Here is an 18,243-nt window from a genome sequence, read left to right as displayed (position 1 = left end):
GGCTAAGCTGAAGAGTCCCTACTTTATTCTATGGCGAGGTAGGAGTCTCTACTGAACCGGGTGCTCAGTGATCTTAAATAAACCTTATGGCAGAAAGCCTGCTGGATTGTAGCCAGGACACATGAGACGTGAGCAGACCAGTGGGACACTCAGATGAACAAAATGAGAGCCTAATGCAGGCTGGTAGCACCAAAAACTACAATACGGTACTTGACAAATTTCATCAAATATGTATTTGTGTGTTTGTGTGTGTGCATATGTACAGTTTAACATCTTTGAAACTGAAATACATTTTATGGTTAATCGCATGTCTTAATTGGCAGCGTCTCTTCTTTCCTAACAACATGTAAAATAATGGTGTATCTTAAAGTTGATAGTGTCCGAGATTCAATGAATATGGTATCTGGATGTGAATAAGAAATAAAGAATTCAAAGGCAAAGTTTTAAACTTGGGTGATCGGATGACTGGAAGGACGGGTATTCGTTTCCTTGACCCCCGGAGAGGAGTCTAACCAGATCTTCCATTTGAGCAATGCCGCATAGACAATACTGCGGCTCACCTACTATTAATCAGTTGCCCATCGGAACTAATTAATAATTAAGAATAGGAGGAAGTACTTCTTAATGACAACTTTAATAAGAACATGGGTTTGACCCTCAAGAAACATTCGTAACTTAAAGGAAGGGTGAGTTGCCTTTGAGAGGAGTACATGATGCTTAGGGATGGATGGCAAGAAGTTTCTGGATCCAGCTGATGCTCAAATACATCAAGGCAACTGCTAACCTTAGTCATTTGAACAATCGGTACTTCTTCAAATACTGGTTCACTTCTTCCTTGGGGTAGGGACGGAGCGCAATGCAAGTGGCGATATTCTCCGGCTGTTCTAGCCACAGCATGTGGTCAACGTTCTTCTGTTGTAGGGTCTCAGCCAGGTCCTTCAGGGTGCGCTCATCGGCGGCCTACAAGGAGCAGAGCACAGAACACAGACTGAATGGCCCTTTGAGGAAGTGTCGGGAGGCAATGAAAAAAAAGTGTGGGGGCTGGGGGGGGGTTCCTCCTGACTCAAAGTGGAGAAATAGGTTTTCTCAATGAAAGAGCTGGAGAGCGAGTCTCCAGAAGCAAGAGCTTCACTGCCCCATTTGCTGTTCACTCTCTGAAGGACCTTAGATAAGTGGTTTGGGGGGTCAGAGAGGGAGAGGTATAATCTGTTTCTAAAATGGAAACGATTTTTCTCTTCCCTCCTGAGATACTGTATGCATTGACTGTAATTATGCTCTACTTCTCTTATGGATGGTGTCCATCCAGCTATCCCTAATCCTTCAGCCAGCTTTGACTTTAAGAGTTGTAGGAAAGGGGGTGCCTGGGTGGCTCAGTGGGGTAAAGCCTCTGCCTTCGGCTCAGGTCATGATCCCAGAGTCCTGGGATCGAGCCCCGCATCGGGCTCTCTGCCCCGCAGGGAGTCTGCTTTCCTCTCTCTCTGCTTGCCTCTCTGCCTACTTGTGATCTCTCTGTCAAATAAATAAGTAAAATCTTAAAAAAAAAAATGAGTTGTAGGAAAGGAGTTCTAACACACACCGCCTCCATCTCCGTCCTCCCCCGCTTTCCCACCTGACCAAACCTGAAGGGCTTTCCTTCTGCTGGGACAGATGCCCGCTGGGTGGCTCAACAGGCAAATCTCTCACATCCTCTCCCACTGTGTCTCATCATCCTTATCACTGTGCTGGCTCCCATTAGCAGGAAGTATTAGAGCTAGCTCTCAGAAAATAATGATAATTAGTGTGCTATTTAGAATAAGGTATTTTTTCCCCCTTTTTTTTGCCTAGGAAGGCAGAAGCCAGTAAGGTAACTAGAGATATGTGTCATTGAAATAGAGGAAATTGAGATTGTCACTCTTTACCTAGAGTCCTCTGGGCACAGCCACGCTGAAGAACTCATGGACTTCCCCTCCCTCCTTCAGCACCAGACGTTAGCACAGGACAGTGAGAGTAAGCCCAAACTCTTGCTCTGCCCCTTACTGACTGTGTTCTGTACATGTGTATATTTTAAGCAGGATCCACACCCAGTATGGAGCCCAATTCGGCCGAAGTCACAACCCCAAGATCAAGACCTGAGCTGAGATCAACAGTCAGACCCTTAACCAGCCAAGCTACCCAAGTGTCCCAGTAATTGTGTGATCTTTGATGAGTTACGTGACTTAGCAGGGACTTTCTTTGTAGTGATGACTCAAAGAAATTAGGCTCAGACTAGTGCTTGGCACATAGCAGGCACCCAAGAAATGGAATTAGCCTTGGCATGGTCTTGTATTTTATTGGTCTTTATGGCTGCAGCAGCACTTTAATTTACTCAGGGGTGATTCCTTGGTCCCTTTCTTGGGTATGGCTATTAGTTAGGAATCATCAGACGTCTTTCAGACTTAGGGGAGGTCACCTAATCTCTGTGGGTTTCAGATCTCTCATCTGAGAAATGGGGTGAATAATATATTATCTGCCTGAAAGTGAGGGGGAGGGGGTTGTCTGAACCACATAATTTCTTGAGCTGCTTCCTACAAAAGGAGTCTGAATAAAAAGCTATCTGCTAGGGTGCCTGGGTAGCTCAGTTGGTTAAACAACTGCTTTTAGCTCAGGTCATGATCCTGGAGCTCACGGATCAAGTCCAGCATCAGGCTCCCTGCTCAGCAGGGAGTCTGCTTCTCCCTCTGACCTCTCCCCTCTCATGCCCTCTCTCTCTCTCAAGTAAATAAATAAAATCTTAAAGCAAAGAAACAAACAAAAAGCTATCGGCTGGGACACCACGGTGTCAGTCAGTTAAACGTCTGCATTTAGCTCAGGTCATGATCCCAGGTCCTCAGACTGAATCCTGCATCAGGCTCCCTGCTCAGCGAGGAGCCTGCTTCGATCTCTTCCTGCTGCTCCCCCTGCTTGTGCTCTCTCTCTGACAAATAAGTGAATAATATCTTTTTAAAAAAATTTTTTTCGTTTATTTATTTGACAGAGAGCACAAGTAGGCAGAGAGGCAGGCAGAGAGAGAGAGAGGAAGAAGCAGGCTCCCTGCTAAGCAGAGAGCCTGATGTGGGGCTCAATCCCAGGACCCTGGGATCATGACCTGAGCTGAAGGCAGAGGCTTTAACCCACTGAGCCACCCAGGTGCCCCTATGAATAATATCTTTTTTTAAAAATCTGTTTCATTTCTGTCTACTCGGATTCTCAAGACATTTCCCCATAGAAATTACTGCCTGATATTTTACTACCCAACAGAAGTTTTTCTCTTGACAGATAAATCGGTTTGTGCCAGCTAGCCATAAAGTATTACTGCACCTCAGGGTTCTAGTTTGTTTAAAATAAATTTTACAATGTAAAGTAAAAGATGTGCTTCACATCGAAAACTAAAAAGAATAGAGAAGCATTAGAAACAAACCAAAATCCTACCACTAGCTTAATATTCGGATGTACTTCCTTAGTTTTTCTTTTCAAAATCTGGATCATTTTGTATAGAATACAGTTCAGTTAGCATCCCATAATGAGCACTCTTCCATGCCAACTAAATATGCTCCAAAACCACGATACGCTAGCTTTATTATAGCACATTTTATGGGCATAAAATGAACCAATCACTAGTTTTGAAAATTTGGTAATTTCCACATTTTTTACTATTATAAAGTGCTCCTATTTATATTCTTGTAGTATACAGTGCGCCTCGGCGCATCTGATTATCTTCCCGTGATACATTTCCAGCAGCAGCAGAACTGACAAAGGGTAAAGGTGAGGGTAAGATCTGTTTGGCTATCTGCAAAAAGAACCTTACCTCGGTCTTCACCGGTGGTGTCTGGTATGTATGTACGTATGTACGTACGTATGTATGTATTTTAAAGATTTTATTTATTTGACAGACAGATCACAGGTACGCAGAGAGGCAGGTGGGGAGGGCGGGGGAAGCAGGCTCCCTGCTGAGCTGAGAACCCGATGGGGGGCTCGATCCCACGACCCTGAGATCATGACCTGAGCGGAAGGCAGCAGCTTTAACCCACTGAGCCACCCAGGCGCCCTGTGTCTGGTATTTATGATGCTAGGTTCAACTTACATTAAGTACACATTAACTTTCAAATAATTAGGCGTCATATCCCGGTAATGCTTCAGATTCACTTTACTTGCAATAGGAACTCCGTGTCCTTGTCCCTTCCGAATCGGTTTTTCCGGGAGGGAGCGTGACAGTACCTTCGGGAGATGCAATAAAAGGCTGGCCCAGTGCACAGGTAGAAGGGCAGGGCCCGTTTCCACCGGCCTCCACCCTCACTGGCACCTCCTAAGACATCCGTGGGTGAGGGCGGAGGGGTGCGGGAAGCATTAATAAGTGGACCGAAGTCCACTCTTTACACAGACCCGCTCCAGCCATGGGAAGACGCCCGGGGAAACAGCTGAAGCCCCCGAACCATTTCCAACACTTAGACGTAAACGGCCCCTCCCAACTATCGCCGCACCCGCTCTACGAAGTTAAGCCTCAGCCTCAACACCACACCCACTTCCGCTCTCGACGGCCTCGATGCCCCTCCCCCTCCGCCGGATGCCTCACCTCGAGGACCACCTTGCGCATGCGCCCCAGGTCCTGGAGGTATGCGGCCGTGTGGGGATGGTCGCGGTGAATGTGCAAGGCCGCGGTGGCTGCGTGACAGGCCTGCGCTACCAGTGCGCCCGCCGGCCAGGAGAATGGGGCCTGCGATAGATCCTTTCGTAACACCAAGTATTGGACTAGGATCTGCGGCTCTGGGCCAGAGGACGCCATCTTCCTGGCCCACCGAAAGGCCGGCCCTGCTCCCCGATGCATGCCGGGATGAGGGAGGGGCCCTGAGGGCAGCCATGTTTTTGTACGGCGGCGGCGCAAAGCACCCTGGGTCCGACTGGTTTGATTTTTTGAAGGCGTGGACGGCGGGAACTGCTCGTCCTCGTCCTGCCTAAGCGAGAGGAGCGGAGGTAAGAGTAAACGTAAGACCTGGTGACGGACGGGACCGTGACTAGGGTGGAAGGGTGAACGGCTTCTTAAAACGGCGTGTTCTGGAGCAGGTAGGTGTCCGGAGGCCGACGGTGCGTTCCTGAGTTGTGCGCGTCCTGCCGTGAATAGGTGTGACTTTCTTGCCTTTTTTCTTTTACCAGCAAGGAAATCTGGGTGTCTGTTACCGCTTGCCTGCCCAGCTTCACAGGGGCGCCTGTGGAAATCTGAGGAGATGGAGTGGGCGAATGACGGCAAGTCCAAAGGAGGTATTCACAGGGTCGCCTCCCCTCCCCACCACGGCTGCCAAGACGACCCCTAGGTTAAAGGAGCCCTTTCCTCCTCTGACGGGTGTGACCTGGCCTGTTTCGGAGCATTAGGGTGAAAGGAACAGACAGGAGACTGAAAGGGACATAAGATCATTCCTGGCACAAGGAAAATCACTTAAAACGTTTCTAGGCTCTTTTTTAGGCCCTTTCTAAACCGATAGGGTAGAGTTCACCATGTGCTCAGTGTTTATATTCAGAGTTACAGTTCTAGCCAGCGAGGCCTCTTTCCAGGATTTTTTGGGGTCATCTATGCATTATGCCTGTGGAAGGGTCGATGCCAGGCAGTGACTTTGGTGTTGGTTAGGCCTAGGTTTGAGTCCGGGCTCTGCCCTGAGAAATACTGTGGCCTTAGGCAAGTTATTTTACCTTTCTCTGCCTTAATTTCTTCATCTGGAAAGGGAAGGCAAAGGATAGCCTTACGGTGGTGGTTGTAGAGATTAGAGAAGGACTTCATTCTCTTCATGCTTTCAGTCTTTACATGGTTTGCAAGTGAGGCCTCTAGCACAAGACTCTTTAGAGGTAGGAAATGTTCAGCAGGCGGTTCGTTGTTGGACTTGATTGGCATTTTGAAACTGTGACCTCTCCTGTGTTGGTCTTTAAGCTCTTGGGAACTGAGATTTGCCTCTGAATTTCTGTCCAACCATGAACTTGTTTTCCTTTCCGATACCCAGTGGTACTGGTAGGCAGTTCCCTCTCGTGTGTGTCTTTATAGTCCTGTGTGAGTAATACTTTTCGGAGCTTTAAAGTACTTCATTTAAGTCTCTCTGGATGTCTAAATCCAAAGAGTTATGCATTAGCGCTTTGGGAAAACATGCATAAAAGACAATTTAAAAAATCATTCTACATTTTAAGAAAAGGTTCTGAGAAAGTCTGAATTTGGTGACCTCGTTTTCCCGTGGTCCTTATTATCATGGGTAAGTGAGATGAGTTATATTCAGAAAATGCTCTCTTTGAACAGTGTCCTGGTCAGGGACTGCTTATACATTAGTGCTGAGCTATGAGGTGGCTTGTCATTGATTTCTCTTGTCACCTTCTCTGGTTTTATAAATTGTGGCTAATGTCCAACATTTTAGCTGACCCAAATTCTGAAAAGAGTCACCCTTTGTTCCCCCTGAAATGCTTCCTGTTGCCAGAGTTAGAGATCCCTGGCTTCTTGTGAAATGGCCTTTTTTCTTTCCTCAGGTGTTTTAGCTCACTTGGAAAGACTAGAGATTCAAGTGAATAGATCCCGTAAAAACTCAGAAGATCTGCAGAGAGCACAGGCCGTTGAAGGCGCTCTTAGGACCAAGATTCATAAACTGAGATGTCTACGAGATGAACTGAGAGCTGAAGCAAAGCAGCGTCAAGCCAGAGTGAGTGCAAGGGTAACGTTAGCAGGTTTTCCGAGAGTGTAAAGAGCAGGCAGGATCTGGGAATTAGCAGATTTGTATACTGGGTTTCACCTGTGATCTTCCTGGATTGATTTCAGCCCTCGACCTTTCAAGTGATCAGCCCTGTAGAGTCAGCTAATATCAGTATGAACCAGTAATTGTCAGACACCACTGACAGGCCAGGCAGGTTCTTCGAATTGTTTCTTAGCCCGCATTCAGACGCACGGGTCTTACCTCAATCTCAGCCTGACTTGAGTCATTGGCACTTTTGTCATTAGCGCCATCTTTCCCTTACCCACACTTGAAACGACACAGTGAACTTCAGTTCTTCCCTCTTTTCGGTTTTCTCTCAAGCCCAGAGTCAGCATGACCTGTCAGATTTTCCTTTAGATTGTCTTTGTCCTTCAATTATTATCCACATGTTGTAAAATGTTTACTAGGTGATTTGGGTGCCAGGATTATTGCAGTAGTCTGCTAGTTATTTCTCTTTCTGTACCTCTGCTGCTCTAATAACTCCTGCACAGGCAAGAAAATGCTTCATAAAACACCACATCATTGGACTTTATATAAATGTAAAAAGTGTAAACTCTTTCTTGTCCGACTTTTTTTTTTTTTTTCCTGACTGTTCTGTGAGACTGATCCAAACTGCTGCATATAGTGGTCATTCTTTTTTGTTGCTGTATAGTAATTTCATTTTATGACTAGTCCACAACTTATTTACTAAATTGTATTGTTGGTGACATTTGGGTTATTTGGGTTGTTTCACTTTGGGGCTGTGAAACATTCTTGTTTCTGTCTTTTGATGGAAATATATACTTTTCTATTGGGTATATACCTTGTAGAGTTGCTGGGTCACAGGGTATGTATACTGTCTTTAGTAAATACTGCAGAACAGTTTCTGAAGTGATTATACCAATTTTACATTCCCAGCAGCAGGGTATGAGATTTCCATTGTTGTGCATCTTTACCAGAACTTGATATTGTCAGTTTAAAAAATCCGTCTCTCTGGTGGGAGTGTCCTAGAATCTCGTTCGCCTCATAACTAATGCTGTTAAGGGCTTGATTGGAAATTTGAAAGTCTTCTGTTGTGAAATGTGCTTTTCCAGGCTTGCACAGAAATTTTATTGCATTGTCTATCTCTTACTGCATTGTAGAATCTTTACTTATTTTTAATATGAATTCTTTGTTTGGGATATTTATTACGAATTTTCTCTTGGCCTGTGGCTTACCTTTTCACTCCCTAATGGTGTCTTGTGATGAAAAGAAAGTCTTCATTTCAGTGAAGTTTGATTTAGGAATCTAACTTTTGACTTACTGCTTTTGTTTTCTTTTAATAAATCTTTGCCTAACTTAAGATGATGAAGCTGTTCTGTGGTATTTTCTAAACGCTCTATTATACTTTGTACTTTCAGAATTACAGTTCATCTGGAATTGATTTTTGTGTATGGTATGCAATAGAAGTCATATTTTTTTAGTTTTCCATATGGATATCCACTGCATCCAGTATCACTTTCTGAAGTCCACTCTTTCCCCATTGTATTGTAATGGATCTTTGGTCCCTCGCGGGCCTGTTTCTGACTTCTGTTCCATTGGTCTGTTTGTGCTAGTACCAGAGGTTCATTTACTGTATATATGTCCTATATGATATACATCTGTCATATATGTCCTCTTTTTCAGAATTATCTTGGGCTATTCTTGGCCCCTTGAATTTTTCATAAATTCAGGAATCAGCCATCAGTTTCCAAAAACAAACCTATACATTTGATTTGGGATTGCATTGAATCTGTACACCAGTTTGGAGAGAACTGAAATATTTTCAGTATTGCATCTTCCAGCCAGTGTATATGATCTTTCTCTCCATTTATTTAGTTCTTCAATCTCTCAGCAATGTGTGTAGTTTTATGTGTAGAGTTCTTAAATCAGTCATTATATTTATCTTTGGGTATTTGATTTTTCCTGTTGTTACCATATAAGGCAGGGGTCAGCAGACTTTTCCTGTGTGAGGCCAGATCGTCAGTATATGAAGCTTTGTGAACCAGACGGTCTCTAGGGCAGCTACTTAGCTCTGCTGTTGTATTGTGAAGTGGCGCAAACAGTGTGTAATTTAATGGGTGTGAAACCTTATCTACAAAAATAAGTGTCCAATTAGGTCTGACCCACAAGCCACATTTTGATGACCTCTGATATATGGATTGTTTTTTAGAAATTTGATTTTCAAATTGTCGTGTAGAAATATATTTGATTTTTGTATACTGACTTTATATTTCACAACTTTGCTAAATCTACATTCTATTTCTCTCTCTATTCTTTGGGGATTTCTACATTTGGAATCACATCATATGCAAACGATCACAGTTTTACTGCTTGCCAATCCTTGTAACTTGTTTTTCTTGCCTTATTCTGTTAGCTGAGATCTTCATTATATTGTTGAGTAGAAATAGTCTTAGGGTTAACATGTTCCCTCTAAATTTTGTATACTCTGATCAGATTGAGGAAATCCTCTTGTATGGCTAGTTTGCTAGAGTTTTAATTGTGATCAGGTATTAAGGTTTATTAAATGTTTTTACTGCATATATTAAAGTTGTCATGTTTCTCTTCTTTTATTAATGTGGTGCTACATATTGGTTGGTGTTTGATAATGGCTTACTTTTTTGGAATAAACCTAATTTGGCTTGATGTGTTATCCTTTCTATATAATGCTGAATTTTATTTGCTGATATTTGCTAATTGGACTTTTACATCTCAATTCATGAGATTGTCTTATGATTTTTTTTTTTTTAATGTCTTTGTCAGGTGTTGGCAGCACATTTAACCTGGTCTCAGAATGCAAATTTTGAGATGTTTTCCCTTTTTTTCCTCAATTTGATCGTAGAGTTTATATAAAATAGTGTGGTTTTTTTCCTTAAATTTTTATAAAGAATTACCTAGGAAAGCCCCTCAGGCCTCCCCTGTGGGAAGGTTTTAAATTTCTAATTTGGGGAATCCTGGGTGGCTCAGCCGGTTAAGCATCTGCCTTCAGCTCAGTTCATGATCCCAGGATCCTGGGATCGAGCCCCACATTGGGCTCTCTCCTGAGAGGGGAACCTGCTTCTCTCCCTCTGCCTGCTGTTCCCCTTGCTTGTGCCTGCTCTCGCCCTCTCCATCTTTCTGTCAAATAATAAATAAAATCATCTGTTTCAATTTCTTTGATTAATATAAAGGTTTTATATTTCCTATTTCCTCTTGGGTCATCTTTGATAAGTCGCATTTCTCAGAGAATTTGTCCATTTCATCTAAACTCACTTTTATAAAGTTGTTTGAACCTTCTCAAACAACTTACCAGCTTGTGAGTAGGATTAGTCAGTAATATGGTCTCATTTTTTATTCTGGTAATTTTTGTTTTTATTATTGGTAATTTGTGTTCACTGTTCTACTCTTTTTCTCTTCTGGATCGCTCTTAAGTTTTATCAATTTTGTATTAGTTTTATTAATTTTGGTGTTATTAATTTTCTCTGTTGGTACATGTGTATTGCATTTGTGTTTGTATTTTCATTGATAGCGTCTCATCGTTCTATCATTCTTGTTGGATTTAAGTTGCTTTTTAGCTTCCTGAGATGAATACTTAATTTATTTTTTTAAGTCATTCTTTTCCCCTTTTTGTATGTGAGGTTATAAATTTCCCACTAAACAGTGTCTTAGTCAATATGGGCTCTTGTAACAAAAATACCGTGATTTGGGTGGCTTACAGCAACACTTAGGTCTCACAGTTCTAGAGGCTGGGAAGTCCAAGACTGTGGACCCGGCAGATTCAATGTCCATCTAGTGAGGACCTGTTTCCCAATTGATGGTACTGTTCTCATGTAGCCTCACATGGTAGAAGCGGCAAGCTAGCCCTCTGGACACTAATTACAAGGGCACTAATCCCATTCGTGAGGGCTCTAATATTGTGACCTAATCACCAGCAACGAATGAATTCTGAGGGATACTCACATTCAGTCCATAGCACATGGCTTTAACTATATCCCTCAAGTTGTGGTATGTCATGTTTTCATTGCTTTGCTCACCCTATACTCATCCTAGACTTCCCTCACATCCTTGTCTTGTTCCTCTCACAATACTCTCCAGTCCCACCAAAGCCTTAATTTGTTCTTCAGGCAAGCACAGTTTCTACTTCTGTAACCCACAAGGTTCTTCCTCTGTTGTGAATTCATAGCATTACCTGGTCACTGTAGCATTTCTTGAGATATTACATAATAATTTTAAAAACTCTGCATTTGGGGTGCCTGGGTAGCTAAGTGGGTTAAAGCCTCTGCCTTCGGCTCGGGTCATGATCCCAGGGTCCTGGGATCGAGCCCCGCATCGGGCTCTCTGCTCAACAGGGAGCCTGCTTCCCTTCCTCTCTCTCTGGCCGCCTCTCTGCCTACCTGTGATCTCTGTCTATCAAATAAATAAATTAAGTCTTAAAAACAAAAAACAAACTCTGCATTTAGCTTTCTTTCTACTTGTGTCAGGGTAAGAACTCTGTGCTATGCCCCTACCCAGTTTGATTTACTACATATTTTGCAGATTAAAGCATCTGCTGCCAATGTAGAACCTGACCAAACCCTGGAAATCAGTGAGCAAGAAGTTGCGGAAAGAAGACGAGAAAATGTGAAAGCCATCCTGCGGGCATATCGTTTCACAGGTATAATTTATTTTCTGACCTGCTTCAGTCCGAATCTCTTGTTTTTAGTGAGTTGGTTTGCTAGATACATTATTGATCCTGGACTTATTTCATGAGCTTGGGTTTTTGCCTTCCTCAACATAACATACAAAGCTGGCATACTCTCTGTAGGCATCTTGACCTAGAAAATTGGCCTCTTTTTGCAGAAGATTGGTTCGTGGCTAGCTTAGAGGATTCATTTTAGCTATTCAGTGTGTATCAGAACTGGTACTAGAACTGCCTTTGCTACTGGCTGCCTTGATGCCACTGGTCAAATAGTTCGAACCCATTAAGTCTCTGTTTCCCCATTAAAATGGGGATTTATCTTGCCCATTATCTGTGGCATAGAGGATTGTGGAAGGAACTGGACTATTGTACATTAATTGACACTCAGAGAAAAAGAAGAGGTAAAATGAAAATTTCGAAATCTCTTCTTCCATAATTTGATATTAAGATGTTTGATCTTTTCCACCATTTTCTCTGGTTTTAGCAGCTCAAACTTAAAATGAGCCAGAGTGAGCAGAAAGTGTCTATGATGTTCCTTCAATACAGTTTGAGCTCATACTGTATGTACACGGCAGTGCTGAAGCGAAGGGGTGCGCAGCTGAAGAAGACACTCCCTGTGCTGCTGTCTGTTGAGAGGCTTCTCTTGTTTTCTGCAGGGCTCAGTGGGAAGCTGACCAGCCGAGGGTTCTGTGTCTGCATCAGCACTGCTTTTGAGGGAAATCTGCTGGATTCCTATTTCGTCGACCTTGTCATACAGAAGCCACTTCAGATACATCACCATTCCATTCCGGTCTTCATTCCCCTCGAGGAGATCTCTGCAAAATACTTACAGACTAATATTCAGCACTTCCTGTTCTGTCTTTGTGAATACCTAAATGCTTACGCTGGGAGGAAGTACCAGGCAGATCGACTTCAGGTATCTCTCTGGGGTTTTTGGTTTTTTTTTAATTTATTTTTTTATTTTTTTAAAGATTGATTTATTTGACAGAGATCACAAGTAGGCAGAGAGGCAGGCAGAGAGAGGGGGGGAAGCAGGCTCCCCGCTGAAGAGAGCCCAGTGGGGGACTCGATCCCAGGACCCTGGGATCATGACCTAAGCTGAAGGCAGAGGCTTAACTCACTGAGCCACCCAGGTGCCCCTGTTTATTTGTCTTTTTTTAAAGATTTTATCTATTTGACGGGGAAAGAAAGAGAGAAAGTATAAGCAGGGGCACTGGCAGAGGGAGAGAGAGAAGCAGACTGTCCACTGAGCAGGAAGCTGGATGTGGGGCTTGATCCCAGGATGCTGGGATCATGACCTGAGCTGAAGGCAGACACTTTACTCACTGAGCCACCCAGGTGCCCCTGTCTGGGATCTTATATTTTATGAGCTCAGAATAGGCTTAAAAAGGGGAAAGAAAGGGGGGAGGCGAACAAGTTTTCTTTCGTATTCTAAAATGCTTTTTAATTCTGAGCCTGAAATTTGACCATTATCCTTATGGTGCATGTTTCTTATTTATATACAAGCTGTTTTCCACCTTCTTCCCCTCTTGAAATGGTGGATGCTGTTGAAGCATGGATACTGGTTAAGGGATTATTTATACTCCCTGATGGTGGTCCTCAGGCTTGAATACTTGACCCTGTCTTCCCATCACAGAGTAGTACAGTCACAGCTCGTTTTCTGGTATTTCTCTTCATTGTGCTTTGCAGATATTGCATTTTTCTACAGATCGAAGGTTTGTGGCAACTGCGTGTGTTAAGCCTATCGGTGCCATTTGTCCAACAGTATTTTCTCACTTTGTGTCTCTGTCACATTTTGCTAATTCTCCAAATTTTTCATTATTTGTTATGGCGATCTGATCATTGATTACAACTCATTAAAAGTTCAAATGAGGGTTAGCCTTTTTTTAGCAATAAAGTATTTTTTAATTAAAGTATTTTTTAACTAAAATGTATACACTAGTTTTTTTTGACATAATGTTATTACATACTTAATAGACTACAGTGTAGTATAAACATAATTGTCCTAGGAAACCAAAAAATTCCAGGTTATTGCGGTGGTTGGGAAATCAACCCACAGTATCTTCAGCGTATGTCCGTGTAGTTTCTGTGCTTTCACTTCAGCAGGGGTTTATCGAATCTGCCTTGTGCTGGGTGCCTTGCCGAAGCTTGGGTATAGATGCGGAGCGGGATAATACATAGGGGGTACTGTCCATCTTTGTCTAAACTCTGGCCTTTTTGGGGGATGTAATGGAACTAGGGTTGGGCTAAAACAAATTTCTTTACATAGATGGAAAATGAATGCAGATAAGGAATATGTGAATTTTGTCAGCTTTGTGTCCTGTTCTCCCCGCCCCGGCTTGCCTGCATTCCGACTGCCTCTGACGCTCTTGGGTTTTGGGTAGACGGATACGAGAAGGCGGACGCAGAGCCTCTCCGCCGGCCGCACAAAGGCCGTGTATCTCCCTCGTGCCCTGGGCCGTTTATTCAGTGCTTCCTGCCGCCCTTTCTAGGATGCTGCCAACTCTTGGTTATCTTATAAGTCTTTATCATTAGTCCTTTTCACAGGCTTCTTTCTGCCCTTTATTTCTCTGAAATTTGATTCACGGGCCGTATTTTTGTAGACATGTTTGAAGTGTCACAGCCACCCACTGCCTTTGGAACTGTCACCATCCCGTATTGTGTCTGTTTTGACCCCCACCCTCCTCAGAGTGACTTTGCAGCCTTCCTGGCCGGGCCCTTGCGGAGAAACTCGCTGTGCAACTTGCTCTCCTTCACTTACAAAGTGGAGCCGCAGGGTCAGTCGGTCCCATTTTGTGCCAGACTGCGGTATAAGGACCTCACGACAACCCTGCCAACTGACGTCACCGTTACGTACCAAGGTGAGAGGAAGGACGCCTTGGCAAAGAAATGATGATGTGCTCTGTGGGGTTCAGGTGGAATGAAACGGGGTAAAATGGTGGACTCTCTCCCGGAGCCCCAGTCTTCTGTTACTCTAGACATTTACTCAGTACAATACAAAGACTATTTTCCTTTTTTCTACCATTTTTCCTCTCCTCTTTGTAATTATGTAAACATAATTACCCTAGTTCCCACCTCCTCTGCCCCGTCGGACTTGGCCAGTGTTCCTTCAGTTTATGTGCGTCGTCATTGGAGACCCCTCTCGAGAGACAGCTAATGAGGCCGAGTCATGGGGTCACTCGCCAAGCGCGCCAGTAGACTCGTTTCACTAGGCAGCCAATTAGACAAATAAGTATCACTTAGCTCTCTAGAGACCCTTCGGTGTATGGGAATTCTGGAGCACTGGCTGAGAGAGATTGTGTAACTGTTTTGGTTAAATGAACCAGAGTAATGTGACATGGGACATAATGTAAAAAAGGATCAAGTATTTTTAGGAAGTTGGAAAGTTTCAAAGCTGCCACACATTTTACACTATAGGTTTTAGACTTCTGGGCAGAGTCTGTTTGGGGCTTAAAATGTCATTGGTCCAATAAAGGGCAGTTTCAGTTCCAGACCGAAAAAAAAAGGTTACATGGGTCCAGAACATCAGCGATCTGGGTTCTTTCCTCATTTAGTCGCACTAAATGAGGTCGATATAATCTGTTCTAGGAACGGACGCATTATCCCCCTCGTGGGAAGAACAGCGAGCATCCCATGAAAATCTGTTTTTTTCGAAGCCCCTACACCAAGTGTTTACTTCATTTGCAAGAAAAGGAGAAAAGTTGGATATGAGCCTGGTCTCCTAGAATATTTTCATTGGGAACATGTCAAAAAGTGAGTAAAATAATACTGTGCACAGTCCCCAGGCTAGGTCCTGTGAACTGAAAACTGTTGAAAGGTTCAGACCCCCTGCCTGGGGACCATCCTTGCAGTGAGAGCAATCGCGCAGCCCATCAGGGTGGTCGGGGCGGTTTGGACAGTTTTGGTGTCGATCTGATCGTGTTTTAGCTGAAAACCAGAGGATGTGATGGGGCAGTTGAAGGCGTGTTGTCAAAGAGGGAGTAAGTACCTTTTAACTAGAGAGTATTCCTAGCTTTTTTGAGAGCTTTAAGTAATTCTGTTTCATTTTCTTGAGACTTTTGAAAAGAAAGTTCTTAGAACGAACACTCCAGGTTCCTGATATGACAGGAATCACATGGCTAAGAAAAGAGTGATCTTTAGTTTGAAGCCCTGTGTTCTAGGCTACTGTTTTATAAAGAATACGTGTTAAGTACCATGGATAATCAGGGCTGTATGTAGCTAATACTTTGTTTCTAAACATGTTAGTAGAGAGTTGAGTGTATTAAGTCAGCTATAAACAGCATGATCCGAAGTCTGCTCTTACTCCGTGCTTGTCAGGGGCCGCAGACCCTCCCTCCTCGCTCTCCTGCAGGCTCTTGGCCACAGTTGCCTCCCCCCGTCTCCTGATCTCAGTTACAAGGATCATTTCTCCTTACGTTATAACCCCGGCCTCAGCCTTGCTGACATGTTTTGTTCCTTATGGGAATATGTAGAGGGACGGTGCCCGGATGTGAAAGCCTGCGTCTGGCAGGGTCCAGCTGTTGAGAGCCTGTCCGCACGTTGCCCAGGCACAAGTAGGTGTCCTTACTCCCCGTCCTGCCCTGGGCCCACAGCCGCATCCTGCTCTAACACGGTCACTTCCTAGACCAGGTGACCAGGAAGCAACCCTGCGCGTGTGGGCGCCCGTGGGGTGGGTCGAGTCGGCTGGGACCACCATGTGGAAGAAAGGGGCTTGAGCAGGATCAGCCGTCTTAGTTCAGGCTCTTGCCTTCCAGGCACCTGGTAAGGATGCGCGGTGTGAGTCAGCAAAGTACTACACAGAATTTTCACAATGATCACATTCAAGTTGAATAAAGCTTTTAATAAAACAGTCTTGTTCTTTATCAATACCTGTAAATTCTCTTTTTTAAAGCAGTAGCAAAGGCGACTGACTGTAGCAAGAGCTCAAGAGGCAAGGCAATATCGGAAAGTGGTTTTTTTTTTTTAAACAGAAAGTTAAAAATATAAATGTAGAAGATCTGTTTATATATTTTTCTCTCAGAAATAAATTCCCTTTCCCTCCCTCCCACCAGGTAAAAGGAAATATTGCACTTTCTGCTGTCATGACTAAGGTGGCAGGGGTTCCGGAAGAACCTTTCAAGATTATCAGGAACATAGCATGAGGGCCAGTTCACCTAACCCGGACCAGATTGAGACGAGCAGGTCTCCAACTTGAAAGACTGCTTCCAGGTGAGCACTGGGGAGCAGAACACTTGCCTGCTCGGCCATCCTGTCCCACCACGTCCTCGTCTGAAGCACAGCTTTCCCGTCTGTGCTCCGAGCCCAGAAGCAAAGGCAGCTTTGTTCCACCTCGGACACGTTTCCTGCTCACAGTGGCCATGGCCTCTCTGGGGGAAGGAGGGCTGGTCAGACCCAGGGCTCTGGAAGATTCTGTTCCAGTACTAAGCCTAAGACCCCTACTCTCTGAGGAAGCTACAGGCACACTGAGGAAGAGTATGGCCACCCTCAGAGCTCACGTATCCATGAACAAATGAAGGCTTGAGGAGATTTTTAAACCTAAAGTCTATGTGAGGGTGCACTTCAACAGTTTGGGAATGTCGGGACTTGGTCATGTGTCCTTTCCCAAGGCCTTTCTCTGATTCCAAAAAATAGATTCTTCCTTCCCATCTGGACTGTGGTGAAACTGGAGGCCGTTCAGGAGTTATCCACCACCTGGTGGGGCAGGGTGACCGAGGAGCCGTTAGGGAAGGCAGCTGGCTTATCACGCCCCTTCAGGAAAAAAGTTAGCAGCTCCCCCTTCCCCTTCACAAAGATGGGCCCTCGCCTCACAAAGCGGAAGCCGTACTCTCGAAGGATGGCTTGTGTTTCTTCCACCACCTGTAGAGGGAGAACATTGTGTGAGCTCAGACCGGGGCTGCCCAGAGGTGTCCACATGGGGCCTGCGGGTCCCGATGAGTCTGCCTGTAGTGCTCTTTTCCAGATGTCTTCGGCCAGGCCCCTTATTCTGCGCATGAGGGGGCCAGGGTAGTTTGCCTGGGGCCTCTCTCACAGCAATAGCGCTCGCTGACCCAAAGGACAGCCCTAGGTTGTCTCTGGCAGCATCGCTCCCTGTTCTTTTGTCGGCACTCTCTGCCAGACCCAGCTGGCATGATTCGGGGTGGCTTCAGGGGGAAGTTGGTGGTGGTGCAAGAGATTAGAAAGTTCATACCAAAAGGATAGGGTTACCAAGAGCTTAAGCCTAAATTTTGCAAAGGGGAGTGAAGTATTTCCCACCCTTGCCTGTGACCTTCCAGAGCTACCCCCTTGATACCCCGGGCCAACGGACAGGCAGGAGCACATGGCAACACACGCTAGTCCGATGTTGTTCCCGGCTCCTGCGTCTGCGCACACGCTCTGCTCCACTGCAGGCCTCACCTGAATGTTGCCCATGACCCCCGTGGACTCCATCCTGCTGGCCACATTGACCGTATTGCCCCAGATGTCATAGTGTGGTTTCCGGGCTCCAATGACCCCAGCCAGGACCCCTCCTTTGTTCATGCCTGGTGGAGGGATAGAAAACTGAGCGCAGCTGCGAGCCATGATTTATCCCACTCGCTATCCCATCTCAGAAGCCACCAGCTCCTCTCCCGGAGAATTCACCACCTGATCCCAGCCACAAGGCTCCCAAGCCTGTGAACAGAGTCCTCAGGAAGCTCGTCTCTAAGCCGCCAGAGGGCAGATAGGTCTCCCGTCTGTCCTGTCCTGTCCTGACCACCATGCTAACTCATGCAGCACAGAAGCTGCCAGTTTCAACGCGTATCTGTCACTGCAGGGGTCCTGTGAGCTCAGCCAGGAGTGAGAATCCCACCCCCACCTCTTCACAGAGGGGACAGCAGGGGACATGAACTCTTAAGACGC

At 44.9% G+C, this 18,243-nt stretch overlaps 3 protein-coding genes across 6 annotated transcripts in view; 1 reads left to right on the top strand and 2 right to left on the bottom strand.

Annotated features, from left to right (window-relative positions):
- Nucleotides 1-615: 615 nt before the first annotated feature.
- PTRHD1 (peptidyl-tRNA hydrolase domain containing 1) lies at nt 616-4,839 on the bottom strand. The gene is made up of 2 exons (XM_059132483.1): nt 4,568-4,839; nt 616-960 (listed from the first exon to the last, which is right to left on the bottom strand). The coding sequence occupies exons 1-2, from the start codon at nt 4,817-4,819 to the stop codon at nt 790-792; spliced, it is 423 nt and encodes a 140-aa protein (XP_058988466.1). The 5' UTR covers nt 4,820-4,839; the 3' UTR covers nt 616-789.
- On the top strand, nt 4,827-16,763 carry CENPO (centromere protein O). 2 transcript variants are annotated; one of them, XM_059132481.1, is made up of 8 exons: nt 4,827-4,965; nt 5,146-5,250; nt 6,493-6,662; nt 11,226-11,343; nt 12,024-12,283; nt 14,057-14,228; nt 14,956-15,120; nt 16,419-16,763. In XM_059132481.1, exons 2-7 carry the CDS (start codon nt 5,217-5,219, stop codon nt 15,090-15,092), a joined length of 891 nt encoding a protein of 296 aa, XP_058988464.1. In that variant the 5' UTR covers nt 4,827-4,965; nt 5,146-5,216; the 3' UTR covers nt 15,093-15,120; nt 16,419-16,763. The 2 variants fall into 2 exon arrangements, with proteins under 2 accessions (XP_058988464.1, XP_058988465.1); XM_059132482.1 differs by having other exon boundaries at nt 4,860-5,055.
- The window catches only part of ADCY3 (adenylate cyclase 3), a 79,410-nt gene continuing 77,353 nt past the window's right edge, over nt 16,187-18,243 (bottom strand). The window contains exons 21-22 of one of the 3 annotated variants that reach the window (XM_059132478.1): nt 17,761-17,885; nt 16,187-17,223 (exon numbers count right to left, since the gene is read on the bottom strand). In XM_059132478.1, coding sequence (XP_058988461.1) covers nt 17,041-17,223; nt 17,761-17,885 — 308 coding nt within the window. In that variant the 3' untranslated portion in view covers nt 16,187-17,040. Of the gene's footprint in view, nt 17,886-18,243 lie in introns of all 3 variants that reach the window. The other 2 variants (XM_059132477.1, XM_059132480.1) reach the window with 2 other exon arrangements.

The sequence above is a fragment of the Mustela lutreola genome, chromosome 9 (genome assembly GCF_030435805.1).
Source record: "Mustela lutreola isolate mMusLut2 chromosome 9, mMusLut2.pri, whole genome shotgun sequence".
Classification (NCBI taxonomy): domain Eukaryota; kingdom Metazoa; phylum Chordata; class Mammalia; order Carnivora; family Mustelidae; genus Mustela; species Mustela lutreola.
The sequence above is the reverse complement of the archived record's forward strand: the minus strand, read 5'-3'. Positions and strand labels throughout refer to the sequence as shown.